Below are 21,508 nucleotides of genomic sequence, written 5' to 3'. Positions count from 1 at the left end.
ACAGATAGAATGGCTGCATGTGCATGTTGGCAAATTCCTGGGCAGAAAGGGGGCAGGCTCTGAGGGGAGGGTGATGCTTGGAGCTGGCCTGTGCTGCTCCTGGGCTGTCTGTGGGTAGGGGCTGCCAGGAGGGAGTTTTAGGCACCTGCCCCCAGAACATGCTCCCTTTCAGAGGGCACCCTGGACAGCATCTTAACTTCCCTGAGCAGGAGGACGGGCCCTCAGACCGGAATGGGGAACTTTAGAGAGTGACACTGCTTGCCTAAGTCAGCACACCTCCCTCTACTCTCCACTCTCCCAATATCCTAGATCAAAGTGAACCTGGAGATGAGATAATCTTTTCAGCTTTCTCAATTCGGCAGTCCTGTTAGAGCTACTTGGGACTTTTTATTTCTAGAGCTCAGTCTTACAAACAAAATTTTTAGACCTGAAATGGGACAAGGCATGATCCTTACCCACCTGAATACCTTTCACATTCATTTTCTAAAAATGGAAAGATTTTTAGGTTTCCTTAGAATTATTTGACATTTTCTCTCAGTACTTCATCTTTTGTCATCGGTGTATAAGAGGCACCTAAAGAGCTGATTACATTTTAAGTTCCCCCTTAAAGCAGTAAAAATCAGTGTGATTATTACTTCTATTTAATAACTTTCTTTGCTTTTCCACTCTTGATCAATGTTAGAACCAGAATTTACTAGGTGACAGTATTAAATATATTTACACAGACGTTCTCAGGAGAGAGAACCTAGTGTGATTTGACCAATGAGACTAGTATCCAATAAAATGTGAGATTTCTTAGTTATCATTTGGAGGGTGGCACAATTCAGTTTTTTTAAATGTTTGTGAAATACTTTAGTTATACAAGATATTAGAGATCTAACTGACAACAGCCCCTTTTCTAGCATCTCTGCTAACTGGTGTCTTGCTTTACTGTTTATGATGTTTATAGTCCTTATTTTGAGAGTCTTTTCCACTATAGGAAAATTCTACATAATAATAAGTTTATTTTCCTAAATTTCCCTCCCTGTCACTTACAGCTTTAAGCCTTCATCCTATTTGATGAAACTACATTCGGTGTTTAACATTTTATTACACATGGTAATTATTCATGATAGTATGAATGAAGGAATAGAGACATATGTGTGTCTACCTGAAAATGATAAGAATGCACATAATTAGGTTTTAGGGAGGCAGAGGAGGTAGGGGACTGATTTTTCTCTCAATGGAGTGGTGGAGAAGAAAGAATATTTGACTGCAGGCTCCATTAAATATACTTCCAGGAAATCTTTTTTTCTGATCTATGTTAGTCTAATGGAAGTAGAGGAGGAGGTGCTACATCTCAGGTAAGGTATGTTAATGAAAAAAAAATTAGTTCTAATGCATTTCATAGTAAGTATTTTAAGAGGAAAATACAATGAAGAAGGCAAAGTGTAGGTGGACTCTGATACAGAACGTTTCTAGAATCCACATCTGAACTTAGGCCCACTGAAGGGAGCATTCTTTTTGTTTTGTACTTTGGTCTCTTAGGGGGTCGGTGGAGAACGGTGAGGCACCTGAGAAAGTTGGAAGTACACAGACTTGTTGAGCAGGATCCTGTGGGCAGAGCACTGAGATGCTAGGGGGCAAAAAGAAGGCTGGCTCTCTGAGAGAGGAAAACATGGACCACACATCATGCTTTCCGATCTTGTTGATCAATGACATCTCCCTTCTAATGGTTGTTTGAGGATGACTACTGAAAATGTTGCTGTTTTCTTCTTTTTAGCTAAAATGGGTTCTAGGAAAAAAGTTCACGCATTTGTCCGTGTCAGACCCACTGATGACTTTGCTCATGAAATGATCAAATATAGAGATGACAACAAAGTAAGTACAGTTGTGTTTGCCTTCACCTGCCTGAGAATCTCTCAGTGCTTTCTCACTACTCTGTTTTCAGACCACCTTGTAAGGACCAGGACAGAACTGGTAAAAGTTCAGATGGAATGTAGAGTCCTTCAAGTCCAGAGTACTCCCCCACCAACGCTGTCAATGAGGAAGCTCATGAAACTCCCATTTTTATTGGCTTTTTGGTTAATAGTTTGCCTTTATCCTTGTATCTGACACTGGAAGGTGACATTTGTCCACACTCATAAAACTTTCTGGTGATCAGATCTCCCACTGTACAGTCTCCCAGGGAGTACAGTAGGAATGTCTTCAGTTGATTATTGTTAAACTTACCAAAGAGTGGGAGAAACTCTTACGGTGAGAACGCCCCATGTCCTCACCAATGCCTGAGGACTATTCTGAAGCCTGAGACAGATTTAGCACACCTTGAGAGTTATGGAATATTTTTATTCAGCAAACATTTGTGGATCTACTATGGGCAGCATGGAGACATTGTTCAAGGGAGCAATTCAAAGGTCAACTTTTCAAGCTTCTAAAGTCCTAGCAGTCAGAAAGAAACTCAGGTGCAACCCTGTGATGTACACCCTGCTGGACGTGGATTCAGTGACCCTGAAGCACAGAACGTTTAACGTTATGAATGGACCAAGCCCTGCTCTGCTGGTCTTATTTTTTCTGTGTGTGGCTGTGTCTTGGCTTCTGGATTAAGGCAGCCAGTGTAAGAGTCCAGTGAGAGTCCATTTACATCAGAAGTCCTCATTTCAAAGATTGGAATCTACCATTAAGCTGCTGCTGCTGCTGCTGCTAAGTCGTTTCAGTCATGTCCGACTCTGAGCGACCCCATAGACGGCAGCCCACTAGGCTCCTCTGTCCCTGGGATTCTCCAGGCGAGAATACTGGAGTGGGCTACCATTTCCTTCTCCAGTGCATGAAAGTGAAAAGTGAAAGTGAAATCTAACCCAATATATTTCTAAACCAGCTGCTGCCAAAGAGACTTGCCATAGAGGGATCTAAAAATCTAAAGTTTTTAGAAATCTTTGCATCTGAAAACGCGCTGATTACAAGTCAGCAGGCACGCTTGATTTAGTGCCAGCGAGTTACTATGTCGGAATAGACCAGTGCCCTTCCTGTGGCTATCATTTCTTCACTGCTCACTGTGGCCCACAGTGTGTGAGGGAGTAGTTGCTCACCACAGCGCTGAGGGAGGCCTCACCTCCAGTCACCAAGGAGCTAGGGCTCTAGCCCAGGCCTCCATTCCCAAGCACACTGTTCTCTCTGGCCTGTTTGAAGGCATTCCTGTGCTTATTGGACTTCCCTAAAACTTGTTTAATGAGAATGTGATAAATGTGCTTCACCCCATATCACAGATGAGGGAACCAAGACAGACAGCCCCCTGTCCACGAGGGTGAGATGTGCTGAAACCAGCATGTGCTCCTGTCTCCTGCTCCTTCCACCCTGAGGGTGTGCTGCCTCCCTGAAGTGGCTCTCTTCCCCCCATCCTGAAGGTCTTCCAGGATACATGCAAGTCCCTGTTGTTCCTCAAGTTCACCTCCTCTGTTTCCTCCAGGTCAGGCCTTGGCTGCCATTGACTTTTTTATACCAGTTTCTTAACAAGTCTTCGTTTCTTCCTAGACCATTGATATTCACTTAAAAAAAGATTCTCGGAGGGGAGTTGTCAATAACCAGCAGACAGACTGGTCATTCAAACTGGACAGAGTTCTCCATGATGCCTCCCAGGACCTGGTTTACGAGACAGTTGCGAAGGATGTGGTTTCTCAGGCCCTCAATGGCTTTAACGGTAATTCAGTTAATTAACTGTTGTTTTAACGTAAGAACCTGGGGAACACCCCCACCCAGGAAGAGGTACAAGGATTTTATGGTGAATAAAATAAACTACAATTTCTCTTACTAACTTTTGTTTGTCTCCATGTTCTTATGATGGAAAACTTTGGTGACATGGTGGTCATGGCTTGACCCATGGTTCTGGGTTCCTACCTTCATAGGACGATTTAATGACCCTGTCTCTCTATAGGTCACGGGGATTCAACTATTATCCTGTTTCACATTCCTCGAATATTAGTTTTGAAACAGTGTCTTTATGATAAATTTGATGGAGTCAAAACATTTTTCTCCGGGCTACCTGCTAGGAGCTATTTCCATTTATCCTACCAGCACAATCGATCTGTTCCATTCCAGTATTAAATTATTTACATATATCACTAAAAACTTGAGTAGAGTTTGATATTCTTAAGGTAAAAGCTTAACAAAAAAGCCATTTAGCAAATTAACATTTATAGGGAAATTTGTACAAACTTGTTCAGTCTAAGATTGTTTTAAAATCTTAAGAATCTTAAGATTTTAAAGTCCTTAGAAAAAATACATCACAGTCTGTAGACTGCCTGTCTGGTGGCTCCTGACAAGAATGTTCCCCGTTTGCAAGTTTTAGGTCTTCTGTTTAAAAGTCAGTTGAGTGTAGATGCCCGAACACTGTAGCCTGTGTGTGATATATAGGTGTGGTCCTCATTCGTCCTGAGGGGATGTGGCCCTGAGGAAGTAGAGACAGAGGAGCTAAGGCCCAGGGAGGCTGAGTCATGGGCGCTGGGTGCTGTGGAGCCACAAATGGGCTCTGTGTCCCAGCTAAACTGATTCCTTCCTGCACATTCCTGCAGGATTAAAGATACTGTTTCTGACTCCAGTGCAAATGCTGAATTCAGGCCCCTTGTGTTAAAACCTACCAATCCCAGGAACTAGAGCATCGATGTGGAAAAGGCGGACACTGATTTCCACCACCCAGTGTTGCCTGGGCATTTCTGCTGTGTGAATACCTACAGAAGCAGCCTTTGGGTTGGGTCTGGTTCAGGTTGCCCGAGTCGGGAGGAAAAGCAGATGGGAACTGGAGCCCAAGGTGACTGGTTTGCGTCCCACAGCCTGGTGGTGATGGTAGACCTAAAGCACGAGTGAGGTGCAAGTGAACATCTTTCCAGAGAGGGCACTGGGACAGATCAGGACCTAGTCACAGTATTCGGTTTCTGAAAGTGGCCTGGGACCAACTTTGGTCTTGTGGGAATGTGCTGTCTACACAGAATTCTCACCAGTAACAGAAAATGCCCTTCCCACTCCCATCTCTTCCTGGGGATTCTGAAAGCTCTTCTTTCTTTCTGTCTGGGCAGCCTCACTGGGAGACCTAGCCCTGGGAGCCTAGCTGTCCATGGTCTTGCTGAAGAAGGGCTGAGTTCAACGCTCTCATCACCCTCATCTTGCTAGGAAAATTCCCAGGTCCTCTGTAGCCCAGAATTCTCTGCTCTCCTCAGAAGCCCTAGGATCAGATCCCCTCTTGGAAGGGGAAGCAGTAGAGCCCTCCATGGACCACAGATTCAGAGCAGCTGTCTGTGTTTGACCCTTTACATCCTGTTTCCCTGCTTAGCCACTCACCCTACATGGCAGGAATTCCCGATGTCCTTAGCTGCTCCTGATGGCCACCTTCACACCAGGGTTCTGGCTGGTGCTGGGCGTGCTGGGGGAGGGAAAAGCTGTCCTTAGATCTATTTTCCTGGATGTCACCAAAATGTGTTTTGAAATGTTTGCAGGCACCATCATGTGTTATGGGCAGACAGGAGCTGGCAAGACGTATACCATGACGGGGGCAACTGAGAATTACAAGCACCGAGGGATCCTCCCTCGTGCCCTACAGCAGGTAGAGCATGGGCCCGTGGGCAGGATGGCACATAGAAGCTGCCCATCCCAGGCCAGCTCCTGGAGCCAGTGGGATCCAGGCCTCCAAGGAGCTGCAGCCTGTAGGGGAGACAGGTTATGCATGGTGGAGTGTGTGTGTGTGGGTGTGTGACCAACTCGAATGCCAAGCTTGTTTCCCATTTGGTAGAGTGAGTCAGATGTGCAGACTGGCTTCTTGCTGCTCTGCTGGTCTGTGGCCCTGTAACAGAGGATACAGAGGACCTAGTTCTGTTCCTTCCTGGTTTTAATGAGGGGGAGGGACCATTGCAGAGCTTCCTTACTGGCCTGCTCTGGCTTCTTCCACCATCATCACACGACATGAGCTTTCAGGACCGAGTCAGCCCTGGGGGTCTGGGAAGTGTGACTGAAGACAGGACAGGAGGGCCTTCCTTTGGAGTCTGCTAGCCTGTGTTCTGTGAGGACCCTTGTTTTGGAAGTGGGAGGCAGAGGATTTTTCCCTTAACAGCAACTTGAAGTTTTATAGCCCTGTCCAGTAGGAAGTGAAGTTGCCCCTCTTGTGCATAACCATCCATGCTATAATTTTTTGAAGCAATATCCTTAACATCCCACTGTCAATGCCTCAGCATCTTAGACCTTTTTTTTTCCCCCCTCTTTTATTTACTTTATTCAGTAGGCAGTGAGGGTCTCAAAAATCTTTCTCTTCATCAGATGTTTGGTCTCCTTGTAAAGCTTTGGGTTTTTGAGGTTGAACATGGGGCTTTACTCCATCAATAACATGATTTTCCTGTTGTAGTGCATTGTGAAGTTCTTCTGAAGAAAAGTGAATCCAACCCATACCTTTGTGAAAGCCAGTCTCTTTGTCAAAAGGAACAGTGCACTTTCTTACATGGCCAAGTTGTGCAAAGTGTTCTCTCAGCTCACTTGAGGCTGCCTTCCCTGAAATTTTTCTGACAAACGCAACCAGCCAGCCGATATTTGTACGCAGAGCCATAGTGCCCCTCGCTGCCGAAGCCCCCCCATCTTTAGCATCTTAGACCTTGATAATCTAGCTCGGTGCGGCCCAACAGAAATATAATGTAACTCATATATGCAGGTTTAGGTTTTCCAGTAGCCACATTTTAAAAAGTAAAGCAAGTGAAATGAATTGTGGCTTAGCTGGTAAAGAATCCACCTGCAATGCGGGAGACCTGGGTTCCATCCCTGGGTTGGCAAGATCCCCTGGAGAAGGGGAAGGCTACCCACTCCAGTATTCTGGCCTAGAGAATTCCATGGACAGAGGAGCCTGGCAGGCTACAGTCCATGGGGTCGCAAAGAGTCGGACGTGACTTAGCGACTAAACAACAACAACGTATTTTATACTTAACAGCCCATTTCATCCTTTTTTTGGCTGCACTGCACAGCATGTGGGATCACAGTTCCCTAACCAGGATCGAACCCACACTCCCTGCATTGGAAGCATGGAGTCTTAAGCACTGGACCACCAGGGAAGTCCCCATTTCAATTTAGACCCTAAATATTCATCAGAAATAGTTTCTCTGTATTTATATTTCATGCAATTGACAGTTGAAAGGGTGGACTCATAAATGCAAATTGTTCCAAACATACTTAAAAGTTTACCAGTAATTGAATTTAGTATCAGTTTTAATTATTTAGTCAAAGTTAAGTAAAATTCAATTCCTCATTTGTGTGAGCCACATTTCAAGTGCTGAGCAGCCATGTGGCTAGTGTCTGGCATGTGGCACAGCACAGATCTAGCCTGTTAGGATAAGGGGGGACTTCAGGGATCATCCAGCCCAGCTTCCCATTGAACAAATAAGAAAGTTAAAGTCCAGAGACAGGGAAAAGACCAGCCCAAAGTCACCTGCTGATAAGCACTGGAGTTGAGAAGGCTGAGTTCTGGCTTGGCTTTTTCCCTTATTAGCCGAGCCACCACAGATGGGTGTGACCCCTGCCCTGCTTCAGTCACAGTGGAGTTAGGAGGACAGAATCAAATAATGGATGTGAAAGAAGCTTCTGTGTGGTAAAACTCCACAAAATGATATTTTCACTTCACAGTCTTTTCCGTTCATCATGCCTCTACTTCCTGAGACTGTATAATTATTAGCCAATCTGTAAGTCAGGCCTCAAAAAACTACAAGATGATAGTGAATATCACCCAATGAACTACTAGCTGTTGATGAAGACCATCACAGTAACTAGACCGTAAATTCTTCCAGGGTGAGGATTCTCTCCTGAGCTAAGAACTCCCCTAATCCTGGCTGGTCATTGGAGTTCTGCTCTTGGTGACGGCTGTCCAATCTCCCATCTAGGTCTTTAAGATGATTGAAGAACGTCCCACACATGCCATTACTGTGCGCGTTTCCTACCTGGAAATCTATAACGAGAGCCTGTTTGATCTCCTATCCACGCTGCCATATGTTGGACCCTCAGTCACACCTATGACCATCGTGGAGAATCCTCAAGGGGTCTTCATTAAGGGCTTGTCGGTCCACCTCACAAGTCAGGAGGAAGATGCATTCAGCCTCCTCTTTGAGGTGAGATGATCAGGACCACAGGTGCCTTCTTCCTAACCTTTTCTCTCTCCCTTCTTTCCTTTTGTTCCCCTTTTCCTCCCTCCTCCTCAGTTTCTTACTTACTTTGATAACCAGAATTAAAGTTAATATATACTTGTTTAGCAAGTTCAGATAATAATGAAAAAATATAGAGGCAAAAAAGAATTCACTCATCTGTTTTCTACATATGGCAATAATAATGTGTCTGTGTGTATATATATATATATAAATATTTATTTATTTGGCTGCACCAGGTCTTAGTTGCAGAATATAGGATCTTTAGTTATGGCATGTGGGATCTAGTTCCCTGACTAGGATCAAACCCTGGGCCTCTGCATTGGGAGTGCAGAGTCCTAACCACTGGACCACCAGGGAAGTCCCAATAATATATATTTTGGCTTAATAAATTTGACTTCTAGTCTTTTTTTCTCTTGAAGTTTTTTCTTTATTGACAATGTCCTTTAAAAAGTTAACCATGGGCATTTGTGATATAGAAAAAATTAAAAATTAATGTCCTTGAAATATAAAGGCTCTTACAAATCAATAAAAAAATTCCCTGGGATTTGTTATTCTTTTTAAAATCATGTAGATTAAAATTCTTATGCATTGCTGGTGAACTATAAAGTGCTGTAGCCATTTTGGCAGTTTCCTAAAAAGTTAAACATTAATTTTTTCATTGAACCTAGCAATTCTGCTCCTAGAGATCTATCCAAGAGAAATGAAAATCTATGTGCACACAAAGACTTGTACACAGATATTCATAATAAGATTATTCATAATAGCCAAAGACCAGAAATAACCAAAATATTCATCAACTGGAGAATAGATAAGCAAAATATGGTACATCCAAACAATAGAAAACTAGCGATAAAAAAGAAATGAAACATTGGTACATGCTATGACATGGATGAAATTCCTCCTCCCTCCTCAGAAAAATGCTAAGTAAAAGAAATTTTAAAAGGTCACCTAATGTATGACTCCATTCATTTGAAATGTCCTGATAGCCACATCTATAGAGACAAAAAGCAGATTAGTAGTTGCCTGGGGTAGGGGAGCAGGAAGTGACTGTAAATAGGCCTGAGAAAACTTTTTTGGAGTGATGCAACAATTTAAAAATAGAATTGTGATAGTGACACAACCCTGTAATTTTACTGATTTAAAAAATCACTGAACTATAACACTTAAAATGGTGAATCTTAGGGTATTTAAAATATATGTCAAATAAAAGTTTAAAAAAAAGTCACTTAGGTGTCCTCAGAGGTGATTTAAACACAGAACCCTTGCACGTACACAGAAGAAAGAGCCTGCCAGGAGGCAGCAAAAACACATTCTCATCTTATTGCTGCTCCTAACATTTCACCATGAAGAATGATGTTTGCCCAAAGTTTCTTGGCTTAAGGTTAAAGAATGTCCAAGTTTGTGAAGAGTTTATCATGAATAAGTATTTATTCATACCCGTAGAAGTAACTGGGCTTCTAATCCAAAGAATCCGCCTGCTAATACAGGAGACGTGGGTTCAATCCCTGGGTCAGGAAGATCCCTGGAGGAGGAAATGGCAACCCACTCCAGTATTCTTGCTGGAGAATACCATGGACAGAAAAGTCTGGTGGGCTACAGTCCATGGGGTCACAAAGAGTCAGACACAACTGAGCAACTAACACTGGAAGCAAGCACTCTCCTGACTTGTAATCATTTCCTTGGTCTTCATGAGGGCTTAACCACCTGTAGCATAACACTTACATCTCCTCAAATAGTATAAGTTAACCTTTTTGGAAATTTATATAAAAGGAATCATGTAGGATGAATTGTCTTATTTCTTTTACCTACTGTTTATGTGCAATTCATCTGGTATTCTACGGTTTTCACTTTTATCATATTACATTGTGTGAGCATACTGCAGTTTAGTTATCCATTCTACTTCAGATGGACAGTTGGGTTTTACTAATTTGGGGATATATAAGACAATGGCACTAGGAACTAGAACTGGGAATGTTCTTGTATGTATATCTGATGCACATAAGCATGCATTTCTCTAGGTAAAGCCAAGAACTGTAATTGCTAGGTCACAGAGAGTATGTGTCTTAAGCTTTCTTAAACGATACCAATAATGGCATACTCCCTCAACAGGTTGTCAGAATTCCCATTATTCTGATCCTAAAATTTTGACCAGTCTGGCTGGTGTGTATTATTTCCCATTATGGCCCCACTCATTGGGTTTTATTTCCCTGATTACCAGTGAGATTAGGGACCTAATTATGTGTTTATTGACCGTTTGGATTTCCCTGTTCATGTCTTTTGATTATTATCTTTACAGATGTCTTTTTTTTCTCTTGTTTGTATAAATTCTTTACAAATTCTGAAAACTAGTTCTTTTCTCAGTTGTATGTATTACAACTGTTTTCTATCTCCTGTGACTTGTCTTTTTTTCTTGATATGTCAATTTGATGAACAAATATTCTTAATTTTAGGTTAGTTGAATGTGACAATGAGACCTTGGGGATGTAGCCTGGGAGCCAGCCGGGCCTCCTCCACAGCCCAGGGCCTCCCCTCCTCTTTAGGTGCTCCACTCTCCTCAGGGGAAGGCAGTATCACTGATTGGGGTTTCTTCATAGCATTTCTCAGGGTCCTTTAAGGAGACAGGAGTCCCTCCCATAAGAATCTTTTTCTCTAAGTACAGCCGTTTCTACGTGTCTCCTTTTAAGTATATTCTGGTCATAGTGCCTAATCCTGTGAATTAGAGGCAAGGGCTGTCTGTTTAAAGATACAAATTACTGATTTTTTTCCTAATGTTTAAATGTAATTCATGTTCATTTTAAAAATATGGAAGCATAACCTGTATATAAAAGATCCACCTATAAACTCTAACCCAGAAGTGACCATTATTAACATCTTGGTAGCACCGTCTGTTTATTCCTTCTTCTATGAATGCTTCTGCATTCCTCAGATTGTACCATCATATGATTCTGTCCTTCATTTTGTTAATGAGGTGGATTACATTGATTGATTTGTGTATGTCAAACCATCCTTGCCTCCGGGCTAAATTCCATTTGGCTGTGGTGGATAGTCCTTTTATTGTGCTGTTGAAGGCAGTTTGCTCTGATTTTTGGATTCTGCATTATTGTTATTAAAAGCTATTTGTCAGCATTCTTCTGGTCACATAACATTGTTCTCCAGACAGATCATTCCTGAATTGTTGGATATGTAGGTTGGTTATGACTTAATATCTATGAACATTTTTTAGGCTCATAATTTTTGTTGCCACTTTGCTTTTCAGAAAGATATTATACAAATTCACATGTCGCTAGCAGTGAGTGAAAGTATAGGTCTGGACTCCAATATGTCTTCTGTTCTACTAGTTTATAAATCAGATTTCCCTGGAAGGCCTAACCAAGAGCTGTATGTAAAGATCATTTCTGTATAGTTAAAAAATGACTCAAATGCCTTGTTATTTCAATATGTCAAAATGTCTACATGTTTTCTCTCTTCTTTAGGGAGAGACCAACAGGATTATAGCCTCCCACACAATGAACAAGAACTCATCCAGGTCACACTGCATTTTTACCATCTATGTGGAGGTAAGTACAAGCTCTTTGAATAGCTTGGGAAGGGAGGTCGATTCCCATGGAGCCTGTTCAGTAAGAAGCTTTTCACTGTGACAGCCTAACCTCTGTTTTGGGTGTTTCACAGGCCCGTTCACGGACCTTATCAGATGAAAAGTATGTGACTTCCAAAATTAACTTGGTGGATCTAGCAGGCTCGGAGAGGCTGGGGAAGTCTAGGGTAAGTGGGGGAGCAGGAAGTTCCTCCTCAACAAGCCATGGCCCTGTTTCCAGCTTTGTGTCTGTGTATGTGGACTGTCCCTCACTGGGCATTTGTGAACAATGTTCCTAGCTAGGCGCAGTTCAGCTTGGGGGACAGAACTAGCAGAGGTGAAACAGCTGCATCAGAGAGGCAATTCCTACCTGGCAGGACTGTTGTAAACGCTAAATGAGATGATGGCTCCTAAATTCTTAGCAAAGTACCTGGCAGTCAGTGCTCAGTCAGTGCTCCATGCTCATATTAGCATTTCTCTGTGCATGAGTGTTCATGTGATGAATATTTACATGAATTTTTCATCTCACATAAATATTCATATGAGTATTAGCATAAGTATTCACAAGAGCATTCAGATGAGTGTTTGTATTTGTGTGTTGAATGAATGTTTGTATATTCCCAGGATTATTTGCTCAAATATCTGCACAAATATTCCCCTGTGTGTTCATAACAGTGTGACTCTTAAGGGAGTATTCATATGAATATTCACACAAGTATTCATATTCATATGAGCATTCACTCATATGAATATCTGCATCAGCATTCCTGGGAGTGTTCTTATTAGCCCAACGTGGAATACAAGGAAGAGAAGACCCTGCTTCTGGGCAGGAGGCTCTGGCCTGGCCACAGACCTGCAGTGTTTTTTGTGGGGCAGCCTCTCCACTTGGCCTGAAGCAGAACTGACCTTTGGTTTGTAGTCTGAGGGCCGAGTCCTGAAGGAAGCCACCTACATCAACAAGTCGCTGTCATTCCTGGAGCAGGCCATCATTGCCCTCGGGGACCAGAAGCGAGACCACATTCCCTTCCGGCAGTGCAAGCTCACCCACGCCCTCAAGGACTCATTAGGTGAGGGGTGGCTGGTGTGCGGGGAGGAGGAACAGGACTGGCATGTCTGCTACTGGTGGTAATGGACTTGCTCCCTCCCGGTGGCATGGACTTGCCTGCAGCCTTTTCACAGTGACCTCAGACACACCTGGAAAGGCAAAATCAAGCACAGTGCCCTCTCGTGTCCCCTATGCCATTCTGCTCCCTCCTCAGAGGCTTTGCCTAAGCTTTGGCCTCTACCGGGGGCACCCTCTCATGTCCTGCCATCCCTTAACCAGCCGGCAGAATCCTTCGGCGCCTTGAAGCCCCAGGTGGAGGGCCTCTCCTGTGAGGTCTTCCCTTTCCTTCAGCCTCCCTGATGGAGGAGCAGGGGCTGTGTCTTGTCATCCTGTGTTCCCAAGTTTTTGCTTTGGGCCTGAAGGTGGGTGTGTGATTATTAACTGTGTGCCCCCCATAAGCAAAGCCCTGGCCACAGGCCTCTGCCCTGCCCCAGCCATCTTGCCTCTGCTTTCTCCCCAGCTCCTCTTTAAAAGGTACATTTGGCGGCCTCTCCCTCTTCTCTCCGTCTTCCCCCTGCCTCCCAGGCTTGTGCATGCTTTCGTGTGTCTTCTCTGGCCCTCAAACAGGTCAGGCTGCTAGAACAAAATACTATGGACTGAGGGGCTTACACTATGCAGACATCTATTTTTCACCCTCCTGGAGGCTGGAAGTCCCAGATCAAGGTCCAGCAGGAATGGTTCCTGGTGAAAACTGTCTTCCTGACCTGTAGATGGCCACTTTCTCCTTGTGTCTTTACATGACCAAGAGAGAAAGAAAAGAGATCACAAAGAGACAGAGCTCTGGTCTCTCTCTCTCTTCTTCTAAGGGCGCTGATCCTATCATGGGGCTCCACCCTCATGACCTCATCTAAACTTAATCACTTCCTACAGGCCCCACCTCCAAATGCCATCACCTTGGGCACTAGGACTTCAACATATGAATTTTGAGGGGACACAAGCGCTCAGATAATAACAGATCACCACCACCAGCCTCAAAGGAATGTCTTGGCAGAAAACCCACATGGTTCACGGACCTTCTGTGTCTTGCTTTCTGCAGGGGGAAATTGCAACATGGTCCTCGTGACAAACATCTATGGAGAAGCTGCTCAGTTAGAAGAGACGGTATGTAAGGACAATCAGTGCAGCCGGGTTAGCATCCATCCTCAGGCGTGCCGGACTGGGTAAACTGACTCAGTAGCCGCAGACATGGTCAAGAGTGGACGGATCCAGGGGATGAGTCTGAGCCAAAAGGGCTCCAGCCAGGATCCAGATACCAAGTCCCAAGGAGCAGAAGCTGTGTCAAGGGAGAGGCAAGGCAGGGGGCAAGCTCAGTGTGGAAGCCTTTGAGGAGACGAGGCTATGCATCAGCTGGGTGGGGCAAGCACTGTGTTTTCTGACCCACGCAGTGGGAGGCTCAGGAAAGAGGAAGGAAAAGGTGAGTGGCTGGAGGGGCCCTGGTGGCCATGCTGGGGCCTTGGCTGCTCTCCTGAAGATGGCAGGGGTTGTCACGGGGCTTTAGTAAAAGAGGGTTGTGGCCAGACTCGTGACTCAGGGAGATGAACCCAGCAGCAAGGAAACAGGTGATCTGAGGAGGCGAGAGGCTTATGAGAACCAGAGGCAGGAATACAAGCTGAGCTAGTGACACAGGAGAGTCCACATAGCTGGGGCTCCCCGCCTCTCCTCCCAACTCATCTTAAGTGAGATAGGACTGGAAATCTCTCCCTAGACATTTTGCTCAAATGTGGATGGCTCAGGGCAAGCTTCAGTCATATGCAGAATCCACTCGGTGAAATAGGTCAGACACTGCAGGGCGAGACGCTCCTGCAGGGCCTCCCAGCTTTGTGCATTAGTGACCGTCCCACCTTCCAGGGGGAGTTCTCCTGCTGCACACTCAGCGTCCTGGGACGTGGGAGGCCAGGGAGGGGAGCTCCAGCTGACGTGCAGGCAGCATCCCCAGAGGAAGGCTTCAGGACCTACTAGTCTCAGAGTATCATAAAGCGTGAGTGAACCCCAAGAGGAGTCATGTGACTATTGGGCCTCCTGGCTGCCTGGTTTAGAAATCTGTCCTCCTAGACCGTGGAAGACCCTCTCTCCCCGTATGCCCACCTCTGAGATGGTCACACAGGGAACAGCTCTCCTGGCACCTGCTGTCCCCAGAGGCTCGTGCCCATACCACCTGGGATCTCTGCCCAGGACCGAGCCCAGAGGAGCCCCAAGGAGCTGCTGGGAAGGGGTGTTGGGTTGGGACAAAGGCAGATTGGCAGTGTGGAAGGTCATGATTCTCTTCTCCAAATTTTCTAACTTTAAAACAGTGCCTGTCGTGATTCATGTTGCTTTATGCAGTGACCCTACCTGTGTGTACAAGGGAGTCGTGGCCACACGTGCTGCTGTACTTGCAGCAGGAGTCTGGTTTCACCCCACATAGAAGTAACTCTAATGACAGGGGCCTCTTTGAGGGCTGACTGTGGGTCAGTTCTGTCCAGAGCACATTACACACCTGAGCACTAAGTCTCCCAGTGACCCTGTGAGCCAGGTCTCCCTGATTTTACAGAGAGGTTATAAGACCCATCTGAGGATGTACAGTCGGTTGGTCTGTGCAGAGCTCTTAACCACTAGGCAAGACTGTCCAGTGGAAGAGGCCTTTCAGGCCTTCCTCAGGCTATTTCTGGGTGACCCATCCCTCCTCTGAGTCTGCCTCCCTGCTTCAGGCCCTGAGTCAGCCCAGCATAGTCTGAGGCTGAGATGTCAGGGCCTGCCCCATGTGCCTCTGGCTGCTCCTCACACCAGGGAGCAGCCCCCCACTCTTCATGGAACATCAGTGCTCTGGGGCTGTCTCCCAAGTGCCTACCCATGGGCCTCCAGCCATAACCACCCCTGGCTGGCTGTGCCCCTAGAGGGACACAGACAAGACCCCCCGGATGTCACTTCATGAGCTCATGGAGCATTCCTCTCTTTGGGGAGATTTGTTTTCTAGTGGACTCCTTTAGACGTTGTTTAGCAAATGTCTCTAGTCACAAGTAATTTGCCAAGAACATAGAGGTCTGTCTGATCTGTTTTTCAGTTGTCTTCACTGCGGTTTGCCAGCAGGATGAAGCTGGTCACCACTGAGCCTACCGTCAATGAAAAGTATGACGCTGAGGTATTAAGGGTGTAGGCAGGTGTCTCTCTCTGGGGAAGATGTATGGGTTTGCTCCCTGGGTCCCATGAGCCTGGCTTCCCTTCCTGCTTGCATCAAAGATACCCATGCTATCCTGAGTCAGTCACTTTCTGTTCTGGGGTAGGTCCCCTTGGGGGCTGCCACCAAGGTGAAAGGGCTAGGTCAGGCCCCCACCCAATGCATGGGGCCTCAAGGCTTCTGAGTACCCCGGGCTTCTGCATGGGAGCCCTTAGAGCTGCTTCTAAGCTTAATCCGTGTGGGCTGTCTCTCAGACTCATCTGGCTAGGTCACTACTGAACAGCTTTCTTCCCAGCCTGAGTGATCCCTCTCAGCATACAGCTGACCAATCAGGAGCAATGCTCAGCATCAACACTAACCAGGGAAATGCAATTTAAAACCTTAGTGGAATTCTACCTTCAAACTAGCAAAAATTAGACATTTTCTGACAATGTAAAACATGGTGAGTATGTGCAGAACAACAGATCTTATTTATTTCTGGTCAAAGGGTAACTGCCAACCACTTTGGAGAGCATTTTGGCAACATCTACTGAAGTAAAAATACATTTACCAATAATTTGCTTTTCCTTTAAGATGCTTATGCAATCATAGTTATTGGAGAGGAGCACATGTGTGCCCTAAACCCATGACAAATCACCTAAACTTTCTAGACTCTAAATCCTGAAGGAAAATAACAGTTCCAGGGCTCTGTGTATCTAAACCATGGTTTGGAGGTTGAGGAAGAAGTAGAGCTTAGAGCTTACCCCAAGGGCTCATTGAACCACAGGTCACTGGACCTGTTCCCAGAGTTCCTGATTGCCTCGGTCTGGAGTGGGGCTGAGGGTTCAGACTTCTCCTAAGTGTTCGCAGTGCTGCTGTTCTGGGACCTCACTTGGAGAATGACTTGCACCGTAGTTAAGAGCCCTGGCACGTGCACTGGGCTATCCTGGTTCAGTAGCCTGTTCTCTCAGCTGTCTAGCCTCAGTGAGATACTTGTTCTTTCTAAGGGAAGAATAACAGAGTCCACCCTCAAAGAGATGTTGTGAAGAGTAAGGTAATGAGTAGAAATCATTTAGCACAGTGCTGTCATGGCATAAATGTTTAGGAAATGTGAGTTAGCAGTCCACTCAGTTCTGCAGACCAGCAGCCTCACTCCTAGGTGTACAGTCCAGTGGTATTCTCACATATGCACAGAGAGACTTACAGAAAACGGTGCTGCACCGCTTACTGCGATGGTGAAAAGTTAGGAGCGCAATTAATAACCTTTAACGGGAGAGTAGCTAAATAGGTTGTGGAGGGAGGGAGCAGAGCTTGAGCTTTGAGCATGGATAATCTCTAGGGAGAAAACAACTTGGGGATTGAAATGGTGGCATCTATCATTCATACCAAGGATAAAGGACATAAAAAGCAATGCTGATTGTTCTTGGTGCATACGTGTGCGCGCAGTCAAAGAAAAAAATGTGTGGGAGTGAAAAGACCAAAGCAAGCTGGGGGTTCCCTCTGGATGTCAGGGTGGGGAATGGACTCAGAGTGGGGTCCAGGGGCTTCACATTTATCTTAAATGTTTTCTTTCTTTTAAAAATAAAAAATACCTGCAGCCAGTATTTAGCATGCTGTTAAAAAGTCAGATTTTAGGGTGGTCTTCCCACAGTTTCATGGCATTATTTTCTATGCTTTTCTGTAGCTTGGAGCTTTTCTTATTTATTTTTCTTATTTTCTTATTTGGTATTCACTTAGCTTAGGACTACAACATTACCACCTGTGAACCTGGCTGGGTGGGCATTGCACCTGATGGCAGGGACTTTCATTTTAATGTAATTCCTGTTCTGAAATCTGCACTGTTGGTCCTGGACAGCCAAGTTGCCCTGTCACCAAATGCGAATGTGTTTATAATCTTTGCGATGAGCCTTTTCCTTTCTGTGCACGAGTTCTTGAGAGAGACCTGGCAAAGTATTTTAGTGCCGCCTTTCCTAGACTGTGATCAGTATTCCCAGGTTGTCGCCAGCACAATATTCAGTACTGATGCCTGTTTTCAAGGGAGTGGAATAGCTTCTGTAGGGTTCCTTGGCTGGCGGGGCTGGCTGAAAGGTGGGAGACTGAGTTCCTCCTCTGCTACCAGCTCTCTGCAGTGAGTTGCTCAGAGTCTGAGCCTCAGGGTATTCATCTGTGAACTAGGAAGTTGGACTGAAGACCTCCAGTGACCTTCCCACTATGTCTGTGATTCCATGAGGTGGTGGAAGGGTTGTGAGTCATGGGTATAAACAGACAGCAGAAAGACTTGGGGTATCCTAGTCTGCCAAGAAGAAATGCACTTACACACTGCAGTGAGGTCAAATAGGGCAACTTCTTTGGCTGAGAGCTGTTCCCAGCCTGCTGTGAACTTAAGCAGAACTCTCTGAATTATCCTCATTACATTTATAATGGAAACACCTAACCATCAAGGAACTTACATGGGGTCTGTTTTGTCTCCAAGGTGTTTTTTTTTTTTTTCCATCCAGAAAATGCTCCTTTGTCTTACAAGGGAGCTGGTCCGCCAGGAGGTGCTGCCAGACCCTATTCTGTGGGGTCTGCTGTTCCAGCTCTGTTTCTAGGCAGTTTCTTTCCAGTCAGTCAGTAGAAGAGGACAGATAGAGGCCACTAAGCCTGCCAGGCAGTAAGAAGGTGGCTTCTATGCTCTCAGGGTGCAGCTTGGAGCCTGGTGACCCAGGGAAGCAGATGGCCCATTCCCGCCATCACCTGACTGGCCCAGAGGTCTCAGCCTGGCTCCTCACACCACGGTGGACGGAGGAGTCATCGAGCTGGAGGTCCCCCGCAGCTCAGCCAGTTTCCCTGGTTGGGTAGAGTGCATTTTCTAGAACTGAGATCCCTCAGCTGAGACGAGGGGATGAATATGAGTAGGGGCTGGCCACCAGCCCTCTCTCATAGGACTTCCCTCAGTCACCTCATAGGAATCCACTGAAGGACTATCTTGAGGTTGCCCAGAGGGGCAGAGTCAGAATTTGGACCCTGGTCATGTGTCTTGAGTTCAGGCTTTGTGCTCTGATTTGCCAGTGAGCCACCAGGACCCCTTGCTATAGACTGGTCCCTGCTTTGGTCACCAGATGGACAGAGGACCCTGACAGGCTACAGTTCATGAGGTTGCAAAAGAGTCAGACATGACTTAGTGACCAAACAACTAAACCTGAGACCCAGCTGGCAGGGGCTCCCTCTAGTGGGCATTTTGGACAACTAAAAGAAGCCTGTTGTTCATACTGAAGGTTCTCAACATGAAGTCCTGGGCTTATATGAAAGACTCAAGGATAGTACCAGATGTAAAATGACAAAGCAATTCTGCTTCTAGAAATGTATCATTTATTCATTCAGCTAAAATTTATGGAGTACTTACCATGTGCCGGGCACTTTTTGAAGCACTTGGGACACGTCAGTGGACCAACAGAAACACAAATCTGTCTTGAGCTGACAGTTCGCTGGAGATGGGAGAGACAGATGTAATAAACAGAAGAAATCAGTCAGTTCTAGATTCTTCCATTTGCGACAACATGGATGAACCTAGAGGACATTGTACTAAGTGAAATAAGCCACATACACAAAGAAAAACACTGCATGATCTCACTTACATGTGGAACCTAACAAAGCCGAATTCACAGAAGCAGAAAGCAGAGCAGTGGTTACCAGGAGTGGGAGCAGGCAGGCTGAGATATGGGAGATGTGGGTCAAACAGTACATATTTTCAGTCCTAAGATGAATGAGTTCTGGGGATCTAACATATAGCATGGTGAATATAGTTAATAGTAGTGTGCTGTATACTGAATATTTGCAAAGGAAGTAGATCTCAGAAACTGTACCATATACACAAAAAATGGTGACTAGTGGATATGTTAATTAGCTTGATTATAGTAGTCATTTCACTGTGTACATGTATATCAAAACATATGTTGTACACCTTATATATAATTTTTCTTAAAACTAAAATAGGTTAAGTTCTAGAGCTTCACTGTCCAATACAGTAGCCACTACTCACACGTGGCTTCTGAAATCAGTAAAAAAACAAAAACAAACTTTCTTTTTGGTCACACCTCATGCCACAGGGATACTAGTTCCCCAACCGGAGATCAAACCCATACTCCCAGCAGTGGAAGTGCGGGGTCTTAACCATAGGACCTCCAAGGAAGTGCTCTGAAATCAGTAAAATGAAATAAAATTAAAAATTTTTTTAAAAATTCACTTCCTCTGTCCCACTAGTCACATTGTAAGCGTTCAATAGCTTTATGTGGCTTGTGGCACAACAGAACCTTTCCATCATTACAGCAAGTTCTGTTAGCACCGCTCTAGGGTATGTTCTATGAAAAAAAACTAGAGCAAGATTTTTAAAAAGAGTGGTGTGAGAGTGGGAGGGGACTGCAGTTTTACATGGGGTAACTGAGGGGCGCCTAATTTAGCAGTGTTTGAACAGAGACTTGAGGGAGGTGAGCTATGCGAATACCTGGGAGAAGAGTGTCCCAGGCAGAGGGGACGGGCAGCACAGAGGCAGGAGTGTGGTCATTTGGTGGGAGTGGCGTGAGCAGGGGCAGAAGCATAGGCAAGGAGTAATGGGGCAGATCACAGCGCATTGCTGCTGCTGCTGCTAAGTCACTTCAGTCGTGTCCGACTCTGTGCGACCCCATAGGCAGCCCACCAGGCTCCCCCGTCCCTGGGATTCTCCAGGCAAGAACACCGGAGTGGGTTGCCATTTCCTTCTCCAGTGCGTGAAAGTGAAGTCGCTCAGTCGTGTCTGACTCCTAGCGACCCCATGGACTGCAGCCCACCAGGCTCCGCCATCCATAGGATCTTCCAGGCAAGAGTACTAGAGTGGGGTGCCATTGCCTTCTCCGACATAGTGCATAGGTCACTGTTATCCTACACAAAGATGTAAGAGCAAAGGTGTTCTGCAGCATTGTTTATAATAGCAGCAATAAATGGAGGTGGCATACCTGTCAGTAGGGAATGGTGATGCTTTGTGCAGTGGCTGGAGAGGATGAGGGTGACAACATCCTGGAGGCACAGGCTGCACGGAGAGGGCAGTGACCCTGGTGGACTGAAGTATGCTGGAGCTTCTGGATCGGGCTTTAGGGTGGCCCTAGTGGTGCCCATATTCACTCTGTTCTCAGTCTCCCCTGCAAGTAAGAGGCAAAGGACAGAGAAGTGCTGAAACCTCTTCAAACCCTAAACTCACCCAGTTGAGGAAAAGTCAACAGCTGGGAGGGAATCGTCCAAATGCTGAGATCACACTCCATGGATCACCTGCAAGGGCCAGGATGCCTGAGGACAGGGTAGGGGATTATAAGTGGCTTCTCTGACTGTCCTCCTTGCTACCACCCACCTCTATATGCTTCCTTGGCAGAGAATGGTCAGGAACCTGGAGAAGGAGCTGGCACTGCTCAAGCAGGAACTAGCCATCCATGACAGCCTGGTAAGGGGCTAGAGGTGGTGGGTGGAATACTAGAGGGACTGGGGTCAGGGTACCAAGTGGGAAGAAGGACTAGGTGGGAGGGGGCAGTGGGTCAGGGCAGGGGTGGATC

At 45.7% G+C, this 21,508-nt stretch overlaps 1 protein-coding gene and 1 pseudogene across 4 annotated transcripts in view; one reads left to right on the top strand and one right to left on the bottom strand.

The window, feature by feature from the left end:
* The window catches only part of KIF9 (kinesin family member 9), a 36,803-nt gene that overhangs the window by 1,768 nt on the left and 13,527 nt on the right, over positions 1–21,508 (top strand). For all 4 annotated transcript variants that reach the window (XM_027523850.1, XM_027523849.1, XM_027523851.1 and 1 more), the window contains 10 exons: positions 1,763–1,860; positions 3,508–3,673; positions 5,463–5,569; positions 7,878–8,102; positions 11,612–11,695; positions 11,808–11,900; positions 12,632–12,779; positions 13,854–13,918; positions 15,858–15,935; positions 21,331–21,399. In XM_027523850.1, coding sequence (XP_027379651.1) covers positions 1,768–1,860; positions 3,508–3,673; positions 5,463–5,569; positions 7,878–8,102; positions 11,612–11,695; positions 11,808–11,900; positions 12,632–12,779; positions 13,854–13,918; positions 15,858–15,935; positions 21,331–21,399 — 1,128 coding nt within the window. In that variant the 5' untranslated portion in view covers positions 1,763–1,767. The remainder of the gene's footprint in view (positions 1–1,762; positions 1,861–3,507; positions 3,674–5,462; positions 5,570–7,877; positions 8,103–11,611; positions 11,696–11,807; positions 11,901–12,631; positions 12,780–13,853; positions 13,919–15,857; positions 15,936–21,330; positions 21,400–21,508) is intronic.
* Positions 6,216–7,637, bottom strand: LOC113880660 (annotated as a pseudogene).

Source organism: Bos indicus x Bos taurus, chromosome 22, assembly GCF_003369695.1.
Source record: "Bos indicus x Bos taurus breed Angus x Brahman F1 hybrid chromosome 22, Bos_hybrid_MaternalHap_v2.0, whole genome shotgun sequence".
Taxonomy (NCBI): domain Eukaryota; kingdom Metazoa; phylum Chordata; class Mammalia; order Artiodactyla; family Bovidae; genus Bos; species Bos indicus x Bos taurus.
This window is presented reverse-complemented; position numbering and strand designations above follow the sequence as displayed.